The 21725-nt window shown below is 46.5% G+C and overlaps 2 protein-coding genes across 6 annotated transcripts in view; one reads left to right on the top strand and one right to left on the bottom strand.

Annotated features, from left to right (window-relative positions):
* Window positions 1–21725, bottom strand: part of LOC135394719 (transient receptor potential-gamma protein-like) — a 228440-nt gene that overhangs the window by 166681 nt on the left and 40034 nt on the right. The window lies entirely within an intron of this gene.
* On the top strand, window positions 11309–20274 carry LOC135394720 (scoloptoxin SSD14-like). 2 transcript variants are annotated; one of them, XM_064625612.1, is made up of 11 exons: window positions 11309–11621; window positions 11686–11910; window positions 12486–12608; window positions 12707–12810; window positions 14693–14888; window positions 14989–15170; window positions 15239–15516; window positions 16751–16959; window positions 17038–17281; window positions 19838–19951; window positions 20032–20274. In XM_064625612.1, exons 1-11 carry the CDS (start codon window positions 11377–11379, stop codon window positions 20185–20187), a joined length of 2076 nt encoding a protein of 691 aa, XP_064481682.1. In that variant the 5' UTR covers window positions 11309–11376; the 3' UTR covers window positions 20188–20274. The 2 variants fall into 2 exon arrangements, with proteins under 2 accessions (XP_064481682.1, XP_064481683.1); XM_064625613.1 differs by having other exon boundaries at window positions 17041–17281.

Below are 21725 nucleotides of genomic sequence, written 5' to 3' on the forward strand. Positions count from 1 at the left end.
AAGATAAATCATGGCAGAAGTGTCCTGCCCCACTGCGCAGATAATAGGCGGAGAGGGCGACAGTAATGGTGTCTGTGAGAAGTCCCCCGCCGAGACTGGCTCAGCAAAGAAAACTTCTTTCAGCCACACTCTCTTCCTTCTGTCACGCTGTTATCAAGAAACGACCAAGTCAGCGACAGGGACACAGCCACGAAAGAAAACAACGTTTTCCTTTTGTCGTTTTCTGCTGGCAAAGAAGCGCGTTTGTGGTTCCTTGCTATACAGTGCTAAGTGAACTTGACATCCGTGGTCATGCATTATTTTTCTTCTTTGTGTTTCTCATAATCTCAAATGACAAGAAATGAACATTTAAACATTTAATACACACGAAGGAAGTTATTGTACCAATTATGTGCTGCGATACTTATTGAAAGAGGTTTTGACAATTTCACAGATGTGGCTCGTTACATGAAATGCATTTGTACTGCACGACGGAGTGTGGAGGAAAACAGTACTTATTATTTTTCTATATGTCGTACTTGGCGAGATACAATCCCTTGAGAAAACTTCTACGTCAAGCTCTGACGTCAGGGCAGCGAGAGCCTCAGCATTTCCTATTGGTTCTCGAAAGCATGTGACCACTCCTTCGCGATTACACTGGTGTCTGGTGGCGGCGCCTGCCGTGGTTTACGATGCTAGATGAGCTTCAGTATTCAGGGTGCCAGTTTTCTACGCGTCTCTTACTCCTTTTGCTGTAAGACTTGCAATGCAGCTTTACATCGATGCAATTTTTTTATTTATCGGGCATAACTTGGAGTACATAAAGTGCTCTGATCCCTTCAAGTAAATTCATCACGCAAGATTGTGAATGATGAAAAATAGACGAATATATGAGCGTGAAGGTGATGCTCAAACTTCAAGCCTTATTCCGAGTCTCGCCTTCTTGGCAGCGTTCAGCGAATAAATTGCAGGATGTCGTATTCCCAATAACACCGGTCAGTTCTTTAAGTAAGCCTACATTATTATTTTTCGGTTCTGACCAGTTATTTTAGTTGATATCATTTTGATGTGTACGTCCACGTATATTATTTCTGCTCTTCTCCACATTAATCGTCTTCGATTGTAGTACCTCGAGGATAACAAAAAAGTGTGCCTCTGAAGACTATATGATTTCCTCGATGTTTGACATCAAGCGTTGTTCCTAGTCGATCCACATAAACGATCAGCACGCGTTTGTTACGACGTTTTCATGCACGTATTTTATTATTTATAAGGGCGTGCATTTTGTGAGAAGGGAACCTCCTAGGCTCCTACACTAGAAGGCAACCTTGAGCTCTACACATCAGAAATAACAGAAGATAACTAACAGGAACCGTGGATATTATAACGTTCTAAAACTGACAATTCTTGCACGCACAGAAAAATCAAGTCCTCTGTCATCAAGTCAACCTGCTGCACGTGGTACGACTTGCGTCAAAGTTAACTTGAACATTGTTCCAGCCTGGGAAGGGGGAAGAGAGACACCCTTGCAGCGCCTAGCAGAGGACATGACGAGGGTCACCCCTCTAACACCCCTGTCACACGGCAAACCGAATGACATTCCCAGAGAATGACAATCGCACCGAATGTCATTCGTTTCTCTTAATCGAGCTACACGAAGAAACAGAATGGCATTCGTTAATGACGTCAGTGTCGATAATTAAGACACCAGGGTCGAATCTCTGAAGCATTATACAGGTACATTAGTTATACGTTTATTTCTTTTGCTCGAAACTAGCGAAGCATTAGATTGGTTCAGAAAATCGTTGCCTTTTGAAAGACACTTAATTTGCTAAGTACCACACTTGGACACTAAGCACCACACTTGGCAACGTGGCGACTGGGAACGAAGGTAGTTCTCCGAAAAACAGTGTTTAGCCTTCCTTCCTTCGCGTCAAAAGTTACGAAATTCGTGATAAAATATTCGAGTACAACTTTTCATTCTTGTTTCATTTCTTCGACCGGTCTATCGTAGTCGTTTTTGATACCTCTCTTCTGCGAAGGTACGCTGTCGGTGCGAGAGGGAACATCTATCTATTGCCATTTGATTTCACCGTGTGACACCAAACGAATGTCATTCAGTGCGAATATCATTCGCTGGTAATGACATTCGATTTGCCGTGCGACGGGGGTGTAACTGTAAATACATTACCAAAACGCCATCCGCCGTTACTTCTACTAACCGGGGTCTGCAGGCCGGAATGGCGTTCAAGTTAACCCTGATGCGAGCTGTACTCGTATCACGCAAAGTAATACCTTCCAGTCTCCAATAGAGACAACGTAATCGGGAGCAGTAATGTCTCCAAAACGTGATGTGGTCGAGCATTACGCTGTGCCTCACCCCATTCACCGATATCCAAAAGAAAACACTCATGCAGATGTGATACGGGATTATAAACTATAGACGATGTTGCTACGGCAAGACCACAGCGCTAAAAATGGCGTAGATACAGGCTAGCTGACTCTTCGGCCCTTGCTCAGGCTTCCTTCATTATGGAGACAATCACTAAAAGTAAGAAATGAAAATAAACACATTGAAATTCGAAAAAGCGGGCGTTCGTTCGTCTCTATTATGTCGTAAAGAAAAATATTTTGTGAGAAAACTATGCTTTATTGCTCAATAAAAACGTGCTGAAGGCAGCGGAAGCTTTGCAGGGTACATTTCTGCCCGACCTCTGGACTTCGTCTGCGTCCGATACGCGAGTCTGTGGACCACGAAGGGTACTATAGAAACAAAAAAATATGCTCAGCGGCTTCGTCGAGGCGCTAACACTATAGTACTACCGTTCCTGCGGAAAGATCGTCGCCCGATTGGTTAGCACAAATTGCAGCGCGCCCGGCGTGAGTAATCTTAGTCCGGGTTGTTACGACGGCATCCGCCGCTTTCGAAAGCGTCGGACTGTCCAGTCAATATATGAGGCGCGATCTTCGTGTTGCGATAAGAAATAGTCTCCCTTTTCTATGGCAATGATGCTGACGCAATGAATGTATCTTTCGTGCGGCCACTGACAGGAGCATTGACCTGACGGCTATATATATGTCAGAAGCAAAAGAACGGTGGAGCCTCAGGGCCATGTTAAGTAAAGAGATGTTAGCTGTTGTGAGCAATTTGTCAGCAACAACAACAAATAGATCGTGACTATGACCTGGGGGAGCAGTACACTACCCCATTACACGCGAAACATTAGATGTGAAATGTGAGAATGAAGTTAAAGCTATGTGCAAGTACAACAATTGAGCTCTCCTGCACTGGCTGCGCTGGGCAACGCCACGAAAAGGAAGGTGAAGAAGAAAAAAAACACACACACACATGAAAGAAGCACCAATGGTCATTGAGATACAGAGGAGGACTCTACAGCGTCTGGAGCAAACCGGTAGACAATAGGAACTCCAAGAACATCAGAAGACATCGACGGTGTTGCATGTGGCTGTGACATGGGCCAAGAATTGCAGCCAGGTTGAACGTCTGTCGACTAGCAGTTCTCAACTGAACACAGAGTTGCCGTCTCTCCGTTTCGTAGAGCTCCCGTTCTGTTAGGACGTGCTCAATACTCGCTACGACGCCACATTTGCAGCATAGACTGCTGTCACAGTATTCGATCCGGTACTCGAATTGGGGAGTGAAGGCTACATTGAGGCCTGAGCAGGAGGGACGTAAAATAGCGTGGTAAATGGTCAGAATGGTCAGGAAATGGTCAGCCGGGCGTCAGTCTGAAACTGAGAAAGACAAAGTTGGGTCCACCGAATACGCAAGAGACCTCTCAGTGATGTCACGACTCCATCTGCTGGCGAGCTAGTGGCTGTATGAGCTCAATCAGAATTGATCTCCTGTCTCCTCTTGACAAAACTCTTGGTACGACCGTCCGTGAGAGCAATTAGTCGCCTGCCGTGGAAGAAGGAAAAAATAGCAGATATGATGCAAGTTACGGTGGACCAGCGGCATGGCCGAGCAGGCTAAGGCGTCCCAGTCGATGGTGGTAGCCAAGGTCGTGCTGAAAACTGAGAGGTGGTGGGTTCGAATCCAACCATCGGCTTTGCTGTGTGAGGTTTTCCCTCGGTTTTCCGAAGACTTTCCAGACGAATGTCGGCACAGGTCCCCCTGAAGTCGGCCCAGGACGCATACTAACTCCCCTGTCCCCAACTCCTTCCTGCTGTCCTCTCTCCATATGTCCACATCTGTTCGCCGCTCACAGCCAACGTTGCTTCGCGGCGCTAACACGAAATCAAAACAAAAAGTTACGGTGGCATGAAATCAACGACAGCGACAGAGCTATTTATTTGAGTGCACCTGTAGCTACGTACATGGTTCGCCCTGTCGATTGTAGCCCGCAGCAAAATAGTCTTCTGTACGTACACTTCCTAGCACGGCTCACAGTACCGCTGTTCACCTCCGCGTACACACGCAATACCGTCCCCGCTGCTGCTGCAAGCGACGAGGATCCGATACGCTCGCGGCGCAACTCTTCACATGCCATGGCATGTGAACCGGCAAACGCCTCTGCCGCTTTTTCTCTGAGGCACGTGACGCCAACGCCACAATCAATGTGACTCTCCGAGAGAAGGATTTTCGCGATTTACGCGACGTACGGGACAGGATCTTCACGAAACTGAGCCCTCAACAGCTGTCGCTGTATAAGTGTCAACTCTGTTCCAGATTATCCTGATGAGGTAAAAGCAATGCATAACTCATCTTAGATGTTCAGCACACATGCGTCCATGGCGCATTCGATGGATTCAATCCCTCTGTCTTCCGTCTAAAAGCGAAACAACGTGTTAAAATGGGCCGGTTGGTACTACATCACTTAAAATCGCTAAAAAAACACTTGTTTGTGTCTTCGTGTCTGTCTTGTGTCGTCCTATTCGTACCTAGCACTGTTTTTTTTACGTTTAGTTACGACTAAAACTCGTAATTGCAATATTTTATGTAACTCACAAATCGGGAAATGAGCAAAGCTGCGAGCAATTAGGGCGGGTAGAAGGTACAGGAAGTTTAAAATTTGTTTACCTCGAAGATCACAGAATTGAATGTGAACCGGTGACATGGTTTATTTCAAGTCAAATTCAAATCTTTTGTACCATAAGAAAATTGAAAAACGACGTCCAGAGTCGAGACAGATTGAAATTTCTCGCGTTTATTTATGAAGTGAAACTTTGTTATATAAGCCACACTAAACATTAAGAATTTTCCCTGTATTTTCCATTATTTTCGGTGCACTAGTAAAAACAGTATACCGTAAAGTTAATCAGTCCTTGAATACACACGTGGGCTTCCTACCTACTCAAACATGCATTTTCCCTCAGTGTACCACTGATTAAATTTGACTTGTAGCCACTTAAACCTGTAGTCGCTTAAGAACAGACACGTGACCCATTTCCATCACGCCAACGTTTGCAAGTCATGCACACCGCCCCAGTTCAAGAAGCATTTCCAAGTGCTGGATACATCCAATTGCAAGCCACGTCTTTCCGCGCGTGCTCATTCCGGTGTATTGAATTAGAGGACCTCTCCATTTTTAATGACGTTTTCGCCTGACTGAAAACTCCTTAGTTAAGACATCAGACCCGACTGGAACGTCAAACGAAAGCACGGAGATCCTGCGGGTGTATTATAGATTCCCAGAAAAGGAAGCTCAAAAGAACTGAACGCTAATACTGCGACTAGTAGAGGCATTAGTAATGAGCTGAGTGCGCGAAGCACAGTACATGATGAAAGATCGTGAAATTGGGAAAGGCATACCGTGGCTTGCCGTTCGTTTGCGATTGTTCGATGCGAATTCGTTGATGTGAATTGAAGTAGGGAACTTTCCTTCGTAACGGCGTCCACAATCAGTTTCATCAGCAGCGGCAATCTCGAAGCATCCCATATATACATTTAACGGCGCAAATTAACGCAGAGCCTGATTTCGGACAAGTGTGAGCGGAATTCGTAACAGATCGAATAGCGTACACTAAAGCTAGCTGGTGGACAAGATCCACGAGGAGGACAGCCTGAACTTGGGCAACACACACACAAAACACAAAAAGTTCGGTAATGACGACAGTACGATACTTGAGCTGTCTTCAGTGTCGTACAATGTGTTTTGCGTGCGCAGCAACGCTCCGAGCTCAAAGCTCTTCTGCACACTATCGGACTTCGATCGTTATTGTGAAGGGGCTCGTTATTTTATTCCCCACATTCCCACCAGCAATGGGGTAGAGTATCGCCTGTGGCGATAAACCTCCCCACCTCTCCAAAGCCAAAATAAAGTTGTTGTTGTTTGCGTGCGCTGCCCAAGCTGAGGCCCCCCTCATCATGAAGTGAAATTAAAAAAGACGGGTTTTTTCTTTTTAATTTCGTGTTGGCGCCGCGAAGCAACTGTGGTTATGAGCGGCGTACAGACGTGGACAGATGAAGAGAGGACAGCAGGAAGGAGTGGAGGATAGGCTGTTAGCGTGCGTCCTGGGCAGACTTCAGGGAGAAGTACGCCGACATTCGTCTGGGAAGTCTTCGGAAAACCCAAGGAAAACCTCAGACACCACAGCCGGTGGCGGGATGCGAACCCGTGTTAGTTCATAGTATCGGCGTGGAAAGCGATCATCGCTTGTTTGTGCAACAGCAACGCGACTATAGAATAGTACTTGCATGACACGGCGTTGCTGAGCTGGATTTGAGCACGGACCGGGGAAATTTGTCAAACGGATTCGAACCCGTGTCAGCTCCCAGTATCGGGGTGGAAAGCGATCATTGCTTGTTTGTGCAACGGCAACGCGACTCACGGAGTTGGCGTATCCCCAACTAGCTGAAGCCGTATGTCGTCAAGTACGCGAAAAGGGTAGATAAAATAAGGGAGGACAGAACAATCTCAGACACGCGGCTGTTTTTGTCCGCTTCTTATGGGCAGGTTCTCATGTTTTACTCCCCTTTCAGGACATCGTAGAAGGCCTCCGTCGCTCGAAAGCACGAGACTATGCCGTTTAGTTGAGACGGTAACGTTCTTGCTGTGGCCTGGGATTCCAAGATTGGAGCCCACAATGGGTCCAGTAACTATAGAACAGCGGGCATGGGAGCTGTTGATGACGCATAAAGACTCAATCAAGCGATATATTAGCAATAATCATATAAAGCAAAAATAAAGCAATAATCATCTTCCACGTTTTCTTTCTCGCCGAATTGTTTTCAGTGTGGCGTATTGCAGGATACAGAACATGTTATCGAGGCGTGCCGTCGATACAGCGCGCCTCGTCGTTCCCTTGCGGCGGCGCTAGCCCGCCTCGACAATCGCTCTTTCTCCGTTGGGAAGGTTCTCGGCTGCTGGCCTGCCCATCACCAGGTGACGGCATTGCGCGCTCTTGTCAACTTCCTTACCGTTTCGAACCTGCTTGACACTCTGTGGCAACTTCTGTGACACTCTGTGTTCGCGCGGCCTCTGACATTATGAACCAGTGAGTGTTTCTCGGTGCCTAAGGTCTCCCCTTTTCCTTGCCCCTTTTTTCCTTCAAGCTTTCTTCTGCTTGACCCACTCTACCTCTTTCCTGTTTGTTTGTTTTTTTTTCTCTTGGCTCTACTTTATGGCTCTACTGTTCCACCCACAAACGCGTTTTGGAGTAGCCATTCCTGACTGGGGCGGGACTAACATCTATATTTTTCTTTCATTTCCCGTTCCATGTTTTCCTCTTCTACTTCTGTCGTGTGTCTCTATACTACCATATGTTATCTGGGTCACCATAGTAAGCTGAAACCCGCAAGCACACCGTTCACCGTACTGGGGTACTCTGCTGCAGAATAACGTGTCCCTGCCTCGCAATACAGCACCCATGCAAGAACTGGGGACATTCAAATAAACAGAACTATGCGAATGGAATGATTGAATATTAAATCCACTCCACCGCATTGCCTGCCGACTCTGAATGTGAAAGAAAAGCTTGTTAGCGGGTATAAGATGATCATGAAATATCCCGAACTGTCCATTCACTTTGATGTAAAAGACATCCAGCCTACTCCCCGCCGTCTTCCCACCTCCCATGTTCTCTGTCTGATGCCAGCATGCTGGCGTTGACATCAACAGAAGGTCAAAGGCGACGTGGGTTGAAATATCACCTGCCAGCTACAAAGGGTTGACCGTCGCCCGCGGAGCTCGACCAACTAAGAAAGATGTGGGTCGCATCACACAAACTACAAAAGCGCAGAGTCCAACCATCTGTCATGTTACGAGTTTGTTTTTAAAAGCCACACTGTTAAGACATTAGTTTATAGCCCTGTCGCACGGACAAGTTTAGTGTCACTTTCAACGAGTGACACTTATACTTAATGTCATCCGGGTGTTGTCAAACGGCATATTTGTGATACTCGGAAGAAAGCGCCACTAACGATTTAGTGAGTTCACTTCGGAGGACCTACTGCGTCGTCTCAACGACAGGCTTCCAGGTACACGTGAAAATATTGAGGACAAGCAAAAGACACTGGCAACCACTATTTTTAAACGATTACTTTCAACAGCGTACGTATTAAATTTAAGCACAGTGCAGGGGTGAGCACGTATGATAATACAAAGTATTATGATAGTAAAACATATTTTTGTATTGATATTACGTATTACAATACGAGTTTGAAAATGTATGTTTATTATAATACGCAAAAATGTGTATTACTGGTATTAGTGCCTTACTCTTAAGACAGTAATGCTTCTTCACATTCGCACTGACCGCGTCCCCAGTCTCGGCTCTGGTATGCACTGATAACAAAGGTAACCTGGACCTTCAAACCAGATCCATGTCATTACATATTCGTACTGTTCCAATTTTCCCACTGCCTTTGTCACTAGCATACCTGGTGGCGAAGAAGTCACACAGCACATGTTTGAGGCCACTTTAGAGCGCAGGTTAGGCGCCCATTCCTGCGTTGAGCGGCGTCGGCGTTGTAACCGGCAGAGCGAACGAGGATTAAAGTACAGGAAAGCGCGAGAAGGAAAGCAGCGGGGAAGCTTATGGCGAGAATGAAGAGGACACGATGAGGAAAGCGAAGGAGGGTTACACTGGTTGCAGTTCGGTGAGCTTGGCTCCAAACTTACAACTGGAACAGTGGTGGCCGCAATACCGCGGCAGTTACTTCACAAACTGGGACATGAGTGCTACCTAAAGAAAGTGCTATGCGCGGAAAATAAATACAGTGGTGTATAACTCAACCTCAACAGCTGCGCTCAAATTTCCCATTTCCGGCTATCGTAATCGTCCAGTGAATTTGTAGGTTTCAGGAAGGCTGCGGTTTTTGTTAATATATCTGACTTGTAGGGTGAACCATTTAAAAAGGTGGCGGAAGGCCTCATTCTTCCCACCATAGAAAGGCGCACGGATCCTAAGCAGTAAATATTTTGTAGTGGTTCGCAGTGAAATCTGTATTTTTAAGGTTATATAGCAAATTGTGTTCATCAGCTCTTGTGGAACAACTTTCCTTTGCAAACCAGCGTTGAAGACTTGACGAGCACTTGAAGACTCCTTTTTGGGGAAAACGCTGTGAAAGCCAGATTGTATGTAGACGCCTGTTGTGTAATGGCACAGGGAATTTACGTACCGAAATAAATGTAGTATCAACAACAAATAAGCGATAATGATGTAGTTGGACGTTTCGCCGCTGAGGCAGAACCCTATCCCATTGCTTGAGGGGGAGATGATGGTGAATGACGTTGAATGTTCAGAGTTCACGCACGAGCCCTGTTGCTGCTAAAAATGTGATGAGGGCTTGAAGAGCTCGTAGCTGATGCGCTGGGTCGGCCGGAGGTCCAAGCAGAATGTGCTGGACGGTACTTGGAGTATTACAGCAAAGGCATAGCATTGTGTTACTGTAGCGCTGCTTGTGACGGAAGTATGGGGTGAATGCGACGATTAATCGAAGTCGACGGACGATACATGTAAGGCTCCGACGAAGGGTACACGGCATTATGAAGGACAGTGTAGGATCTACTGAGTGGAGGAGGGATTCTTCCGGGATGTCCTGACGCCATTGATGGGCGGCCTTTGCTGATACAAGCGCCGACAGGTAAGACCGTGCTAAGGCAAGTGCTAAAGGAATATGTTTATTTCCTCTATATAACCAGTGTATTATAATAGAGTATTAGTATTACATATTATAATACGCGGTTTCAGAAGTATTGCTGTATTAGCATTATACTACGCATTTTGATTCACTATTACGTATTAGTATTGGGACCTGTGGGACCTCTATCTGTATATAATCTATGATCTGTATTACCATGAAAACGTGAAATAAAGTGAAAGTGAAGTATTATGATGCAAAAAACACAGTATCACTGCCCACAACTGGTACAGTGCAGGACAAAAGTGTACGGAACACGCTCTGGCGCATTCCTTCCTCGGAGTGAAACGCCAGCAGCGAATGGGACCGCACGGACTTGCAGACATCTATCAAGGTATTCCAGACACCTGTTTGCAAGTCCGTACGTTCCCATTCGCTGCTAGCGTTTCACTCTGAAGAGGGAATGCGTCGGAGCGTGTTTCGTAAACTTTTGTCCAGCACTGTACAGTGTAACATTGTGCCGAAAGACACATGTAAGTACTCTCGTTACCAGCCTGTGAAAACTTCGCAGTCTGGCTGTAGTCTTGCGATTTGACCGCGGCCATATTTGTTACAGTCATACGGGCTATGGAGCGCCCGATTTCGGATCTGCTTCTTACTCGCCGTGATTTGTGGCCGCTCGTCACACTCACAGGCCAATTTGTTTAATGTTGGAAGAAGACTTGCGGGAAGTGTTTCTAAATCAAAACATTCATACGACAGAATTGTGCCGCACGCCGAAACATTTTGGCGCCGTTTATTCTCATCGATCGTCATTGCCATTATGGTTTAGTGACACTTTAAGCGGTGTAGCAAGCATGTAGTCAAAGTGACATTCGCTCGGGAGGAGAAGTGACGCCAAATTACCCCGTGCGACAGAAATATTACATATTCTTTGCGTGTTATATTAAATTGGTATTCTTGTGATGCATTATCGTATTGCCACATAATAAATAAATAAATACTACGAGGTTCATCTACTAGAAGAGTGAAGAAAGTAGTTAACAGTTTAGGTGTATAAGACATAACAGTAACAAAGCCTTGGCACAGGCCACGCTAGTGTGTTATCAACAGAGCTCTACACGACATAACACGGAACACAGGGCCTTATGCCGACAGACCTTTTTGCCTATCACATTCAGAAATACGTTACGCCTAATAAACATTCTCAGCACTACGGTAAAAAGACGACGTAGAAACGCGAGACAGTGCGCTCGAGGAAGAAGAAGGAGGACGGAAGAAGCTCACATTCTAAACTGTCGCTGTCGTAGGAACCATTGTCTTTTAACATAACGTTCCGACCTTCTACAATGAAGAAGAAAGGTGTCACGCCTTACCGACCCAGGAAGCCGATCACTTACAAATCGCCGCAATCTGGCAGCAAGAACATCTCAAAGGCAACATCGCAACAGGCAACGTCGCAACAGGCAACATCGCAACAGGCAACATCGCAACAGGCAACATCGCAACAGGCAACATCGCAACAGGTAACATCGCAACAGGTAACATCGCAACAGATAGCATCGCAACAGGCGCTGTCTTCTACATCGGCTCTGTAAGTGAAATACCCTGTACGAATATGGAAGCCATGTCTAACGTCTCGCTTGTCACTTTTCCAGAGCCACAAGTCAAGCACCCCAACGCAAGACAAGACCACAGAATGTGGCTATTGGGGTGATACTAGTCGCTGTCCTGATCGTAGTTGGCGTCGTCCTTATGCTTAAGACCCTTCGTCGAAACGATAATCTAGGTCAGCATCCGCGCTACGTTTCGCCCATCAAGATGGGTACCTTCAAGAACTGGATCGTGGTGACGGGAACCAAACAGTGTATACACGTTCCCAGGTAGGTGTACCTGCACTGACACCTTAAATCGCTCCCCTATAGTGTCCTATCGAGTAGTTGCCATGTCTAACGAATCGGATCGTCCAAATCCCATGTTGATCCCCACGATGTTGCATGATACTATCATGCCGCACCCTCGGACGATAGCTGCAGATGCAACTCGGGGCATGGACATCATTTACGCGTAGACCAACCCGTCTGACGCCTGTTGCCTGCATCATTCAGACAGCAAAGCAGCACACAAGCATCTTTTTGTCTACAATTGCTCTCTCTGGATCAACGTTGTCGTCGAGAAGCAAATGCGATTTGCATTCAGATGCTCAAACAAGGTTGATGACAGGCGGGCTGACAATACATTCTATAATCGTTAAAACCCCAATACAGGGGAAGACAAAGACTAGACAACACACGCTCTGAACACACGAACACACGCACTGTGTCTGTTGTCTCGTGTGTCTTTTAATGTCTTCCCTCTCACTGGGGTTTTAACGATTTAAGGTTGCAGTCAAATGCTCAGCTTAACCTTAACCTAACCTCAAGCTACCCAACATTAAGTTCCAATTCATCCATTCCAGGAAGATATTTGCGAAGAATGGCACGGTTGGCGATGCTGCGGTTGCCACTATGCTCTGCAGTTGCGTTGTGATGCCTCATCGGTGTGGACTCGGGGGCGGATTTTTTGCTATTTACTACAATAGGTCAGTGCAATAAAAGCAGTTGTATGATGAATTGATGTTGCTTTGTTGTTGTTGTTGTTGTTGTTTTCATTATCACATCATCATCTCACTTTTTTCAGAAAAGAAAAGAAAACTCATGCCATCAACTCCCGTGAAAAAGCGCCCACTGAAGCTCCCAGAGATATGTTTGTCGGAGAGGAGAATGCCTTGCTGTCTCTATACGGTGTGTCGCTGTTCTGTTTTCGACTCACACGGTGACATACGATGCTCTTACCACCTGGCACAGCCAACATAGTTGGGTAGAAATCCAGCGAACCGGTAGAGATGTAGGAAGGGAGTTGCCTCAGGACAGAAGCCGCCGATATTTCGAACAGAGACTGTTATTCTTCAGAAGAAGAACAGTCTCTGTTCGAAATATCGGCGGCTTCTGTCCTGAGGCAACTCCCTTCCAGCGAACATAGTTAGTACCACCTCTTCTCCGGCTGCTTTAGAAAAGAACGCCCATTCCTTAAAGGGGTTGGGACACTTTCATATGTATGATTCATTACATCACGGACGCATTGTACGGCACGCCAGAATACTGAAGAAAAAATAATTGCTCTACTACGTGTCGTCCTTAGAGAGATAAAACACCCTCGGAAACACTCCCGAGCAGAACGCGGACGTCAGAGCTTAGAGTTACGTCCGTTACCGTCGGCAGCCATAAGCACGTGACTTCTCGTGCGCTCTCTCACTGGCAGGGGCGAGGGCTGTGATGTCAGAGTTTCGGTATTCGCGGTGCCCATTTTCTCCGCTTCTATAACCCTATTCGCCGTGAAACTTTCAATACAGGTTCACATCGCTGCAAAGAACCGCCTTTCACGTTAATCTCGGATATCGTGTGATGACATGTTGCAGCCCCTTTAAGATACCGTGGTGGGATGAAAGGATCATTAAAACCTCTACAACGCCACTAATGCGTTGTGACACTTAATGCATTCACCATGCAGAGTATGAACTGAACACTGGCTAGAATAATGTAAGTAAAACCGTGACCAGAAAAGCAGACTGCTGCGAACGGATTGCCGTCCGCGCCATGAAACTAGACGTGACGTCAGAATTAGTTGATGTTCCCTATTGGCGGATGTAAGCGACGTCAGACCGCGCCGGACGACCTGTGTGGACTGAGCCAGTGTGGAAGCAATATGGCAAAAATCGGATTTGTTTCAGATAAACCGTTCTCGACAACCATTCTCCGGCAGGAGTTTTCGAGAATCTCTTCATGGTTTCTTGAATATCTTATTGATCGTTGCGATTAGGTCTTACAACCTGGGCGATCTATGCTAGACTGAATGGGCTACCTTTCTCCCTGGGCTATGTCAGTACTCGTTTGAGCAGCTGTCCCGGAAGGCTAATGACACAACACAGGGGCCGTTTTTGTTGGAAGGCGGTACATGTAATTTAATTCGCGGGGCAGAGTGGTTGGTGTGCTGTCCATGTCACGTCGAGACCGGGAGGTACCCGGGTTCAAATCCCGGTGCCGGCTGTGTTGTCTGTGTGTTTTCGCTCAGACTGTCAGACAAATGTCGGTACAGTTCTCTTAGAAGTTGGCCCAAGAGGCACATTCCCCTCAGACGGTTAGTCGTGATGTTACCCACCTGTGTGAGGTCGACAACAACGAGCTCTTTCACAGGCGCCACCACAACCGGCACCATCACCACCACCACCATCATGCACCTTAGTGCAATGCGCACAAAGAACTCTACTCCTGTGGCTAACACAGACACAGACGCAGACACAAGAGAAGTTGTGGCTCACCATGCTCTGTCCCTGCCAGAAATCTCAAACACATTTTCCTGTTCTTTTTCAATTAGAGCGTTCTGCTTTTCTCTTTTCGTAGTGCTATTTATTTTTCTGATTTAGCCGTACAGCATACCCATCTCGAGCTCAAATAGATGCAGTGGTAATATGAAAAATTTGTGAATACCAGGACCCAGGTTACACAATTAACACAGGTTGCGCGGTTGGTACCTTACAATCGGGTCAGTCCCTGCCGTACAGTAGGAAAGGGGTTTGAGGTGTTCAAAAGGAATTTGACCGCTGACAACGGCGTTTCACTTTTGCAGGCGGAAAAGCTGTCGGAGCGTTCGGAGTTCTACGCGGATATGGTATGATTCTAAACACAACTGGACACAATGTTCCATGGAAGGATCTCTTTGAAGACGCAATCAAATATGCCAAGGAAGGGTTTGAAGTATACGACGACATCCATAATGATATTGTGGATCTCCAGCAGCAAATCAGAATGGACAGCGTTGCTACGTAAGGGCTTTCAAAACTGACGATAGAACCGCGTAGATGCATGGATTAGGCATACACTGTGAAAGATCCTTGTACAAAGGCGCTGTCCCTTCATCCGCAGAAAAATTCTCTTGAAGACGAAAAATTGCCCACCTTCTGAACGAAATTGTCCCCTCGATGTTGGTGACACTTTGAAGAACGAGGTGCTTTCTGAAACTCTCAAAACAATCTCGTCGAAGGACTGGGACGCCCTTAACTCCCCTCCATGGTCAAATATATTAGCCGAAGACATATCGAAAAGAGGCAAGGCAACTCGAACGTTGGCACTGCAGAGAGCATGAAGGGTCCTTATATCTTTCCTTTTCACGCAGTGGGTATCATGAAAGCGTCTGATCTGGAAAACTTCGAACCCGTACTTGACCCTCCCATCACTCTTGCCCTTCCTGGAGGTCTCCAGCTTCATACGATGCCTCTACCGGCTGGAGGCACTACACTCAGCTACATAGCCAACATCATCAGCCAATTCGTCATCGATGGACGACTACCCGATGACGAACACACCGCGCACATCTTCGTCGAAGCGTTCAAGTTTGGCTTCGCGAGCAGACCAGCACTGGGAGATCCAATGTCAGCCGACTTTAGCACCCAGGTACTTTGAGATGTACCAGAGTTATGTTCAACTTAAGAACGTCGCATTTAAGACCGGCCGTACGCTTACCTATTGGTTGCAATAGCTAGCCGGATCACTCTACACGTCGTGACAAGTAGTGCCCCGAGACTGTATAGGAGACCCATAGCCTGTATTTCGTGGCGGTGTAGAACTCTGTTAGGGCTGACGGGCTATATTTTGTGATCCCGTTATGTTCAGTGCAGGCTTGCAAGTCCAATACCTGGAAAAGGTTCCTCCAGTCCGTTGCGTGTATTTTCTCTTCTTTTTTTTTTTTCACCCACAAACGCGTTTTGGAGTAGCCAGTTCTGACTGGGTCGGGACTAACCTCTCCATATTTTTCTTTCTTTTCCAATCCAATCAGGGAAAGTGCTTAGCGAAATTTCAGTTTCTCTTTACGAAGTAGCAGCATGCTCGCGATTTGACAGTATCCTCAACTTGGCTATTCGACACATGCTGCTACAGGGTATTTCGAAACCAATAAAAGCTCCTTACCGGGCACATATACTATATACGGACGACACACGCGGGTAGCGAACTGACAATGTTTATTTTCCCGGCAGCCTTGCTCAAGTGACTTACTATGACCCCTTGCCTTCCTCTCGGATTTTGTTTTTTTGTTTCTTTCCCATATCCGAGTGTAATTTGAGCAAGGCCACTGGAAGTAAACAATCCTTGTCATTCTACTGCCTGTGTGTGTGGTTCTTATGTACGTGCCTAGCACGGGTCCTTTATTGCTTCGAAAATGATGTACCGAACTTCCAAACTTTTAACCCGCTCCAGGGCAGCTGGCCTCTGCTTCGGGCTCAACACTGGTCCTTCCTTATCAAACCACGCCAGTGTCACAGTTCGATATTATTGTCCTTGTTATTGTATCGTTGTCTATGTTGCGATCCCTATTGGGGTGGCAGGGTATGGACAGCATGAAACTACACACTGCTCCATAAAGAGAAACGTACGCGTTTTGTATTGGCTTCAAACTCTTTCTTCAACGTCCGTCGTTCATGCGGCAGTTGTGTCCTTTCTGCTTCTGTCCTGCTGTTACGGAAGCGTCAAAAGGTGTGGCGACACATACCTGTCCCACCATTCCAGCTGCGAGAAACTGAGGTTGGCACGGTGGGCGTGGAGGGAAGTAGGAGGACTATGTCGTAGCTGATACAGCAACGCGCCGTGTTCGCGAACTTTCATCACAGATGACTTGTGGTTATTGCTACAGCAACGACAAGAAATCATGAAGTGGGTGCGGACAATGACGAGCACGGCTTACGCAAAGAAGATCAAGGACCGGATACAGGAAGAGACCGTAGATGATGCTAACTATTATGGCCTCGGCTCGACAGGCAAGCACGATCATGGCACGGGAGAACTTATTATTGTTGCTCCCAATGGAGACGTCATATCCATGGTTGGAAGCATTAACACGCCGTACGTATGTCCAGGAAGCTATACGTTATGCAGAGAGAGAAAAAAATGATGTTTTAATAACGTATGCGTGTTCCCCAGCAGGTTTGGCGCTCTGGTGGTATCCCCAAGAACGGGTATATGGATGAATAATGTTATGGACGACTTTTCAACGGAAAACCAGGAGAATATATACGGCTTGATCGCATCTGAAAAGAATTACATCTGGGGAGGAAAGCGACCGCTCTCTTCACTGGCACCTTCTATAGTGGTCGATTCAAAGGGCGATTTCGTTCTTGCGATTACCAGTACAGGATCAAGCACAACTACTACGGCAACAGCTCAGGTGAGGCTATACAGGTTGTGGGTTTTCCCATTGAAAGGAGCGTCCCCGGCAACGAGGCAAGGGTGGCATGAGCGTTATTCGTTTAGAGAAAGGGCAGTGCTGTGTACACGTAATCGGCAATAGATTGCATTGTTTCCCATTGAGATATGCACGTTTAATATTCCTCACGTGTTTTGTTTTGCATTGACGATTTAGTGGCTTCTGCGTCCTTAAAAAAAGATGTAGGAGTAACACCTCTGAGGTGGTAAAGGCCTGTCACATATGTTAGTTAGAGAAGGTGTCAATGTTATGCGCTTCGGTAGGGTGGTTGGGTTAAACTCTGGACCTAGGTCATAGCTTTACCACCTAATGTTTAATGTTCTGTCCTACAGAGGAGTATTTATGCGTTTTGGATATAAACGGCTCGACCGGGGACACACAAAAAATGCTGTACCCCTCCGAGGCACATCAATCTTACGCCTATCTGAATTTACGCCAGTGTATTTACACCTCTCTGAATTTAAAAGCCGGATCTAGTCGAAATCAAAAATAAGAAAAACAATAGGCGCCATTACGAGAAGGGGGATTGGCACGACGGAAGTATGAGGACGCCCAAAAATGGTAGGAAAAAATCTCTCCATGACAAGGTACTCCTACCAACACAGCTCCGCTACAGTTAGGCCGCATTCCAAGACACGGTCCACAAATGCAGACTGCGCTACAAAGGTGCTCGTGGCCCTCATTTTTGCCGCCCTCCACTGCGTACGCTGAATTGGAGGGTGACACGAGCACAAAACAGCACATTGCACTTGGGCGATTGCACGAAGTGTATTGTCTGATGACAATACACAGCGGGAGTGCTGATGGTTGATGCAAAACAGGTACTCCTATAAAACATAAACAAACCTTCGCAAATGCTTGGGCCTGCTTCATGCGAAACCCGTCTAGGGAGGTGTGTACGCGCAGAGAAAACGTTGCCATCAATCAGACCTTCTATCGAATAAAATGCGATCGCGTTAGCGACTGTACTTAAACTGTTAAACCGCTGTGGAACCGGCTATAAACGTATACCACTTGGCGTGAGTATTTGCCGCCCAGCGTCTGTTGTCAACCAAAAGAGCGCGCTGCGGTCGAGGAGGTAACGAGCGCCGTTGAACCCCATGCAACCTGCCCACAAGGAGGCGATCCGATCGACGTGGTAAAGAAGGCGGTGCACCTCTCAAATACACGCAGAGTTCCACGCGATGCAATTTTATTAACACAACGTAGTCACTGCATCACTGTATTAGCTGTTAACTGGAAGACGTTAGGAAATTGCCGCGTCCGTGGCACAAAAGCAACTGGCACACTGACACACGCACGCACACACGCACGCGCGCACACACACGCGCACACACACACACACACACACGCGCACACACACACACACACACACACGCGCACACACACACACACACACACACGCGCACACACACACACACACACACGCGCACACACACACACACACACACGCACACGCACACGCACACGCACACACGCACACGCACACACACACACACACACACACACACACACACACACACACACACACACACACACACACACACACACACACACACACACACACACACACACACACACACACACACACACACACACACATACATACGCTCGCGCGTACACACACACACACATACGCTCGCGCGTACACACACACACACATACGCTCGCGCGTACACAAACGCTCACACGCACACAGACACGAACAAATACTGGAATGATAAAGCAAACACACAAAATTACATATTTCAAGGCGCCTCATCGAATCATAACAAATCTCCTGAGTTAAAAAAAAAATTCAATCTCTTACAACCAATTTTACAATGCAGCAAATATCTACATTAAGATCATTGAGATAATTCAAGTTCCGTGGTAGTGCATTTCCTATAGACTGCGAAAACAATAATTTGTACTAATCCTGTGAACAAACCAGTGTTCCGAGCGTCTACCTGGTACACAAGTACATTTTGACGAAGACACGCGATGATACCTATGTTAGTTATTTTTCTTGCCGTTTGCCTCCTATAACATTCAAGTAACCTTGCATCGTACAGCATATATGTATTTATATGTTATAGACACAGGAGTTCCCTTGGTAGACACAGGAGTTGCCTTAAGAGCACGGGGGAGATCCTGGCTGCGTATGAGATGACAACATTTGTGGAATTCCTCGTTGGGAAGCACGGCAAGTCTGATTGACGGGATTGGTTGTCCCGGAAAGGCAGTATTAATACTTCGCATTTCGGCCTACCCTCGGAGGGGCAAAAGAAAAACAAAATGTTTTATTTCTTTCTTTTACCTTGACCTTAGTAATTTGTTCGTTATCATTACGCTTATTATTATCATTATCAAGACGCTGCATCTCAGCGTCTTCAGAATTTTTCCTTATATGTGTGAAAAAAAATTGGGGATTGAGTAAAGTTTACACACGAAGCGACAGTGTTTCCTTTTTTTTTTTTTTTTTTGTAATGTGACTATGTGCGTCACTCAGATGTACCCTTCGCCATTTCTTTCCAGGTCCTGGCGCGGATTTTATGGATGGGTCAGACAGTGAAAGAAGCCGTCGACTCTTGGCGAATCCACAACCAATTACATCCTGACGTTGTTATGTACGACAACAGAACAGACGCGGTAACTACAGCGTATGATAGACATACAGTACACGCTGCCTCAGGACCATTCGCTAAAAATATATGAAACCTTTGTTTTAGGAAATCGTGTCGGGGCTTCAGCGCCGAAAGCACCGAGTCAAGCCGTTTAAATCGGACGCTGATGTCGTCGCTGTGGCCAGGGATCGACGGAATCAAGTCTACAATGGATCAGCAGACTTCCGACTTACCAATATGGCAGGCGTCGATGGCGGTTAGAATGCGCTTGAACCGATCAAGGCTGCACCCTTCGTTAGGGGCCTATTGGAATTCGATATGGCACATAAAAACGATACATATGGCTGACCGAAACTTCGTAGTAATTATATTGAGTAACTGAGTTAGACACGTGGCGTGTAACAAACCTGAGACAGGCGGAACGCTCGTATACCTCAACGTGCCACGCGCTACATGATTATAGCTTATCAGATCATATTTATAGTGATATTGCGCGTACAAGATTATACATGTTCAAAAACAGTGAACGTAAAACCGCTATTTCGAGACACCACACTCATGCGCACATTTCAATACCAACTCTATAGAGAAATACTTGAAGAAGGTGCCGAAAGATGTGTGAGCACAAGGTGACAATGTTTTTAGATAATGGCATCTAGGGCTCGACATGTCCGGAAGGATACCTTAGTCTTGGACTTTTCTTATTTAAGTGTGTTCTAGAATAAGCTTTTCCGTTAGTGAGCATGCAGTTCTCCTCTTTACTCTGTCCACCTGTAACTACGCCCGACTAGCAACTTGGCCTATCCTGACGAATGTGCTGCCTGCGTCACGTCTACACTAGGTCCTCGGCATAATCCTTTTATACTCGGTAATGTTATCTCAAACGTGTTTATCACCCCATCCTTACCCTACTGGTCCTAAGTTGTAGTTTTCAAAGTCTCCAGCTGTACTTCCAAATCCGATCACAGCTCGCAGGGTAACAAGGGGATAAGCATTAATCAATTGACGATTGATCGATTAATCGATCAGTATGCTGCTGGCACTGCTCGGCAACTGTCTTCCTTAGTAAGCTTCTTCCCAACTGGTGCCTTGTTGGGCAATATCCTTCGCGAAAAGATCGCCGTGGCAATTATTTGTGAAGGCGTTCCTTCCTGTAAGTACAACACAGCCACTCTGCCGCGACAACTCGCTGTGACTCGGCACGGCAGTGAGCTTTCCCTACTAACATATATTGCATTGCGCACTCATCTGAACGAAACGACCCTAGCCTATAGCGCAATCCATATAGCTATGCTTCATCTCGCAGCACAGTAGAGGGAGGCGGTCAATTGACTGCCCCCTTTTACAGGCGTCCATCCATCTATGCATTCCCCATGGAATAGAGATGCAATGTTGAGAAGCCACGGAATCAATATCACTGGATCGGATAGGATACGAGTAACAGGAACACCAGTGTAGTAGAAACGAAAGCATGTTCAGACAAATCTCGGCAAGACTGCGTTCGAATAATGTGTTTCCTCTGAAGAAATCGAACGCCAGTTCGTTCGCCTTTGTACACGGGTCAGTATTTGATGTAGTTCGCATATCGAGATGGCATACAGCAATTAACGTTTAGCGTTCTAGGTCTCGGTTGGCAACTTCGCGATGCTTAGAGCCATTGTGCGCAGTCTGATGCGCTTGTTTTGCGCATCGAATTCTAGGAGGACCGATGTTCTGACGAAGACGTTGGTTTTATGTAACTCTGTAGTAGATGAGGCACTTACACAAATGACAAGCACAACAAACGCCTTACAATGCCC

This window comes from Ornithodoros turicata, chromosome 5 (genome assembly GCF_037126465.1).
Source record: "Ornithodoros turicata isolate Travis chromosome 5, ASM3712646v1, whole genome shotgun sequence".
NCBI lineage: Eukaryota > Metazoa > Arthropoda > Arachnida > Ixodida > Argasidae > Ornithodoros > Ornithodoros turicata.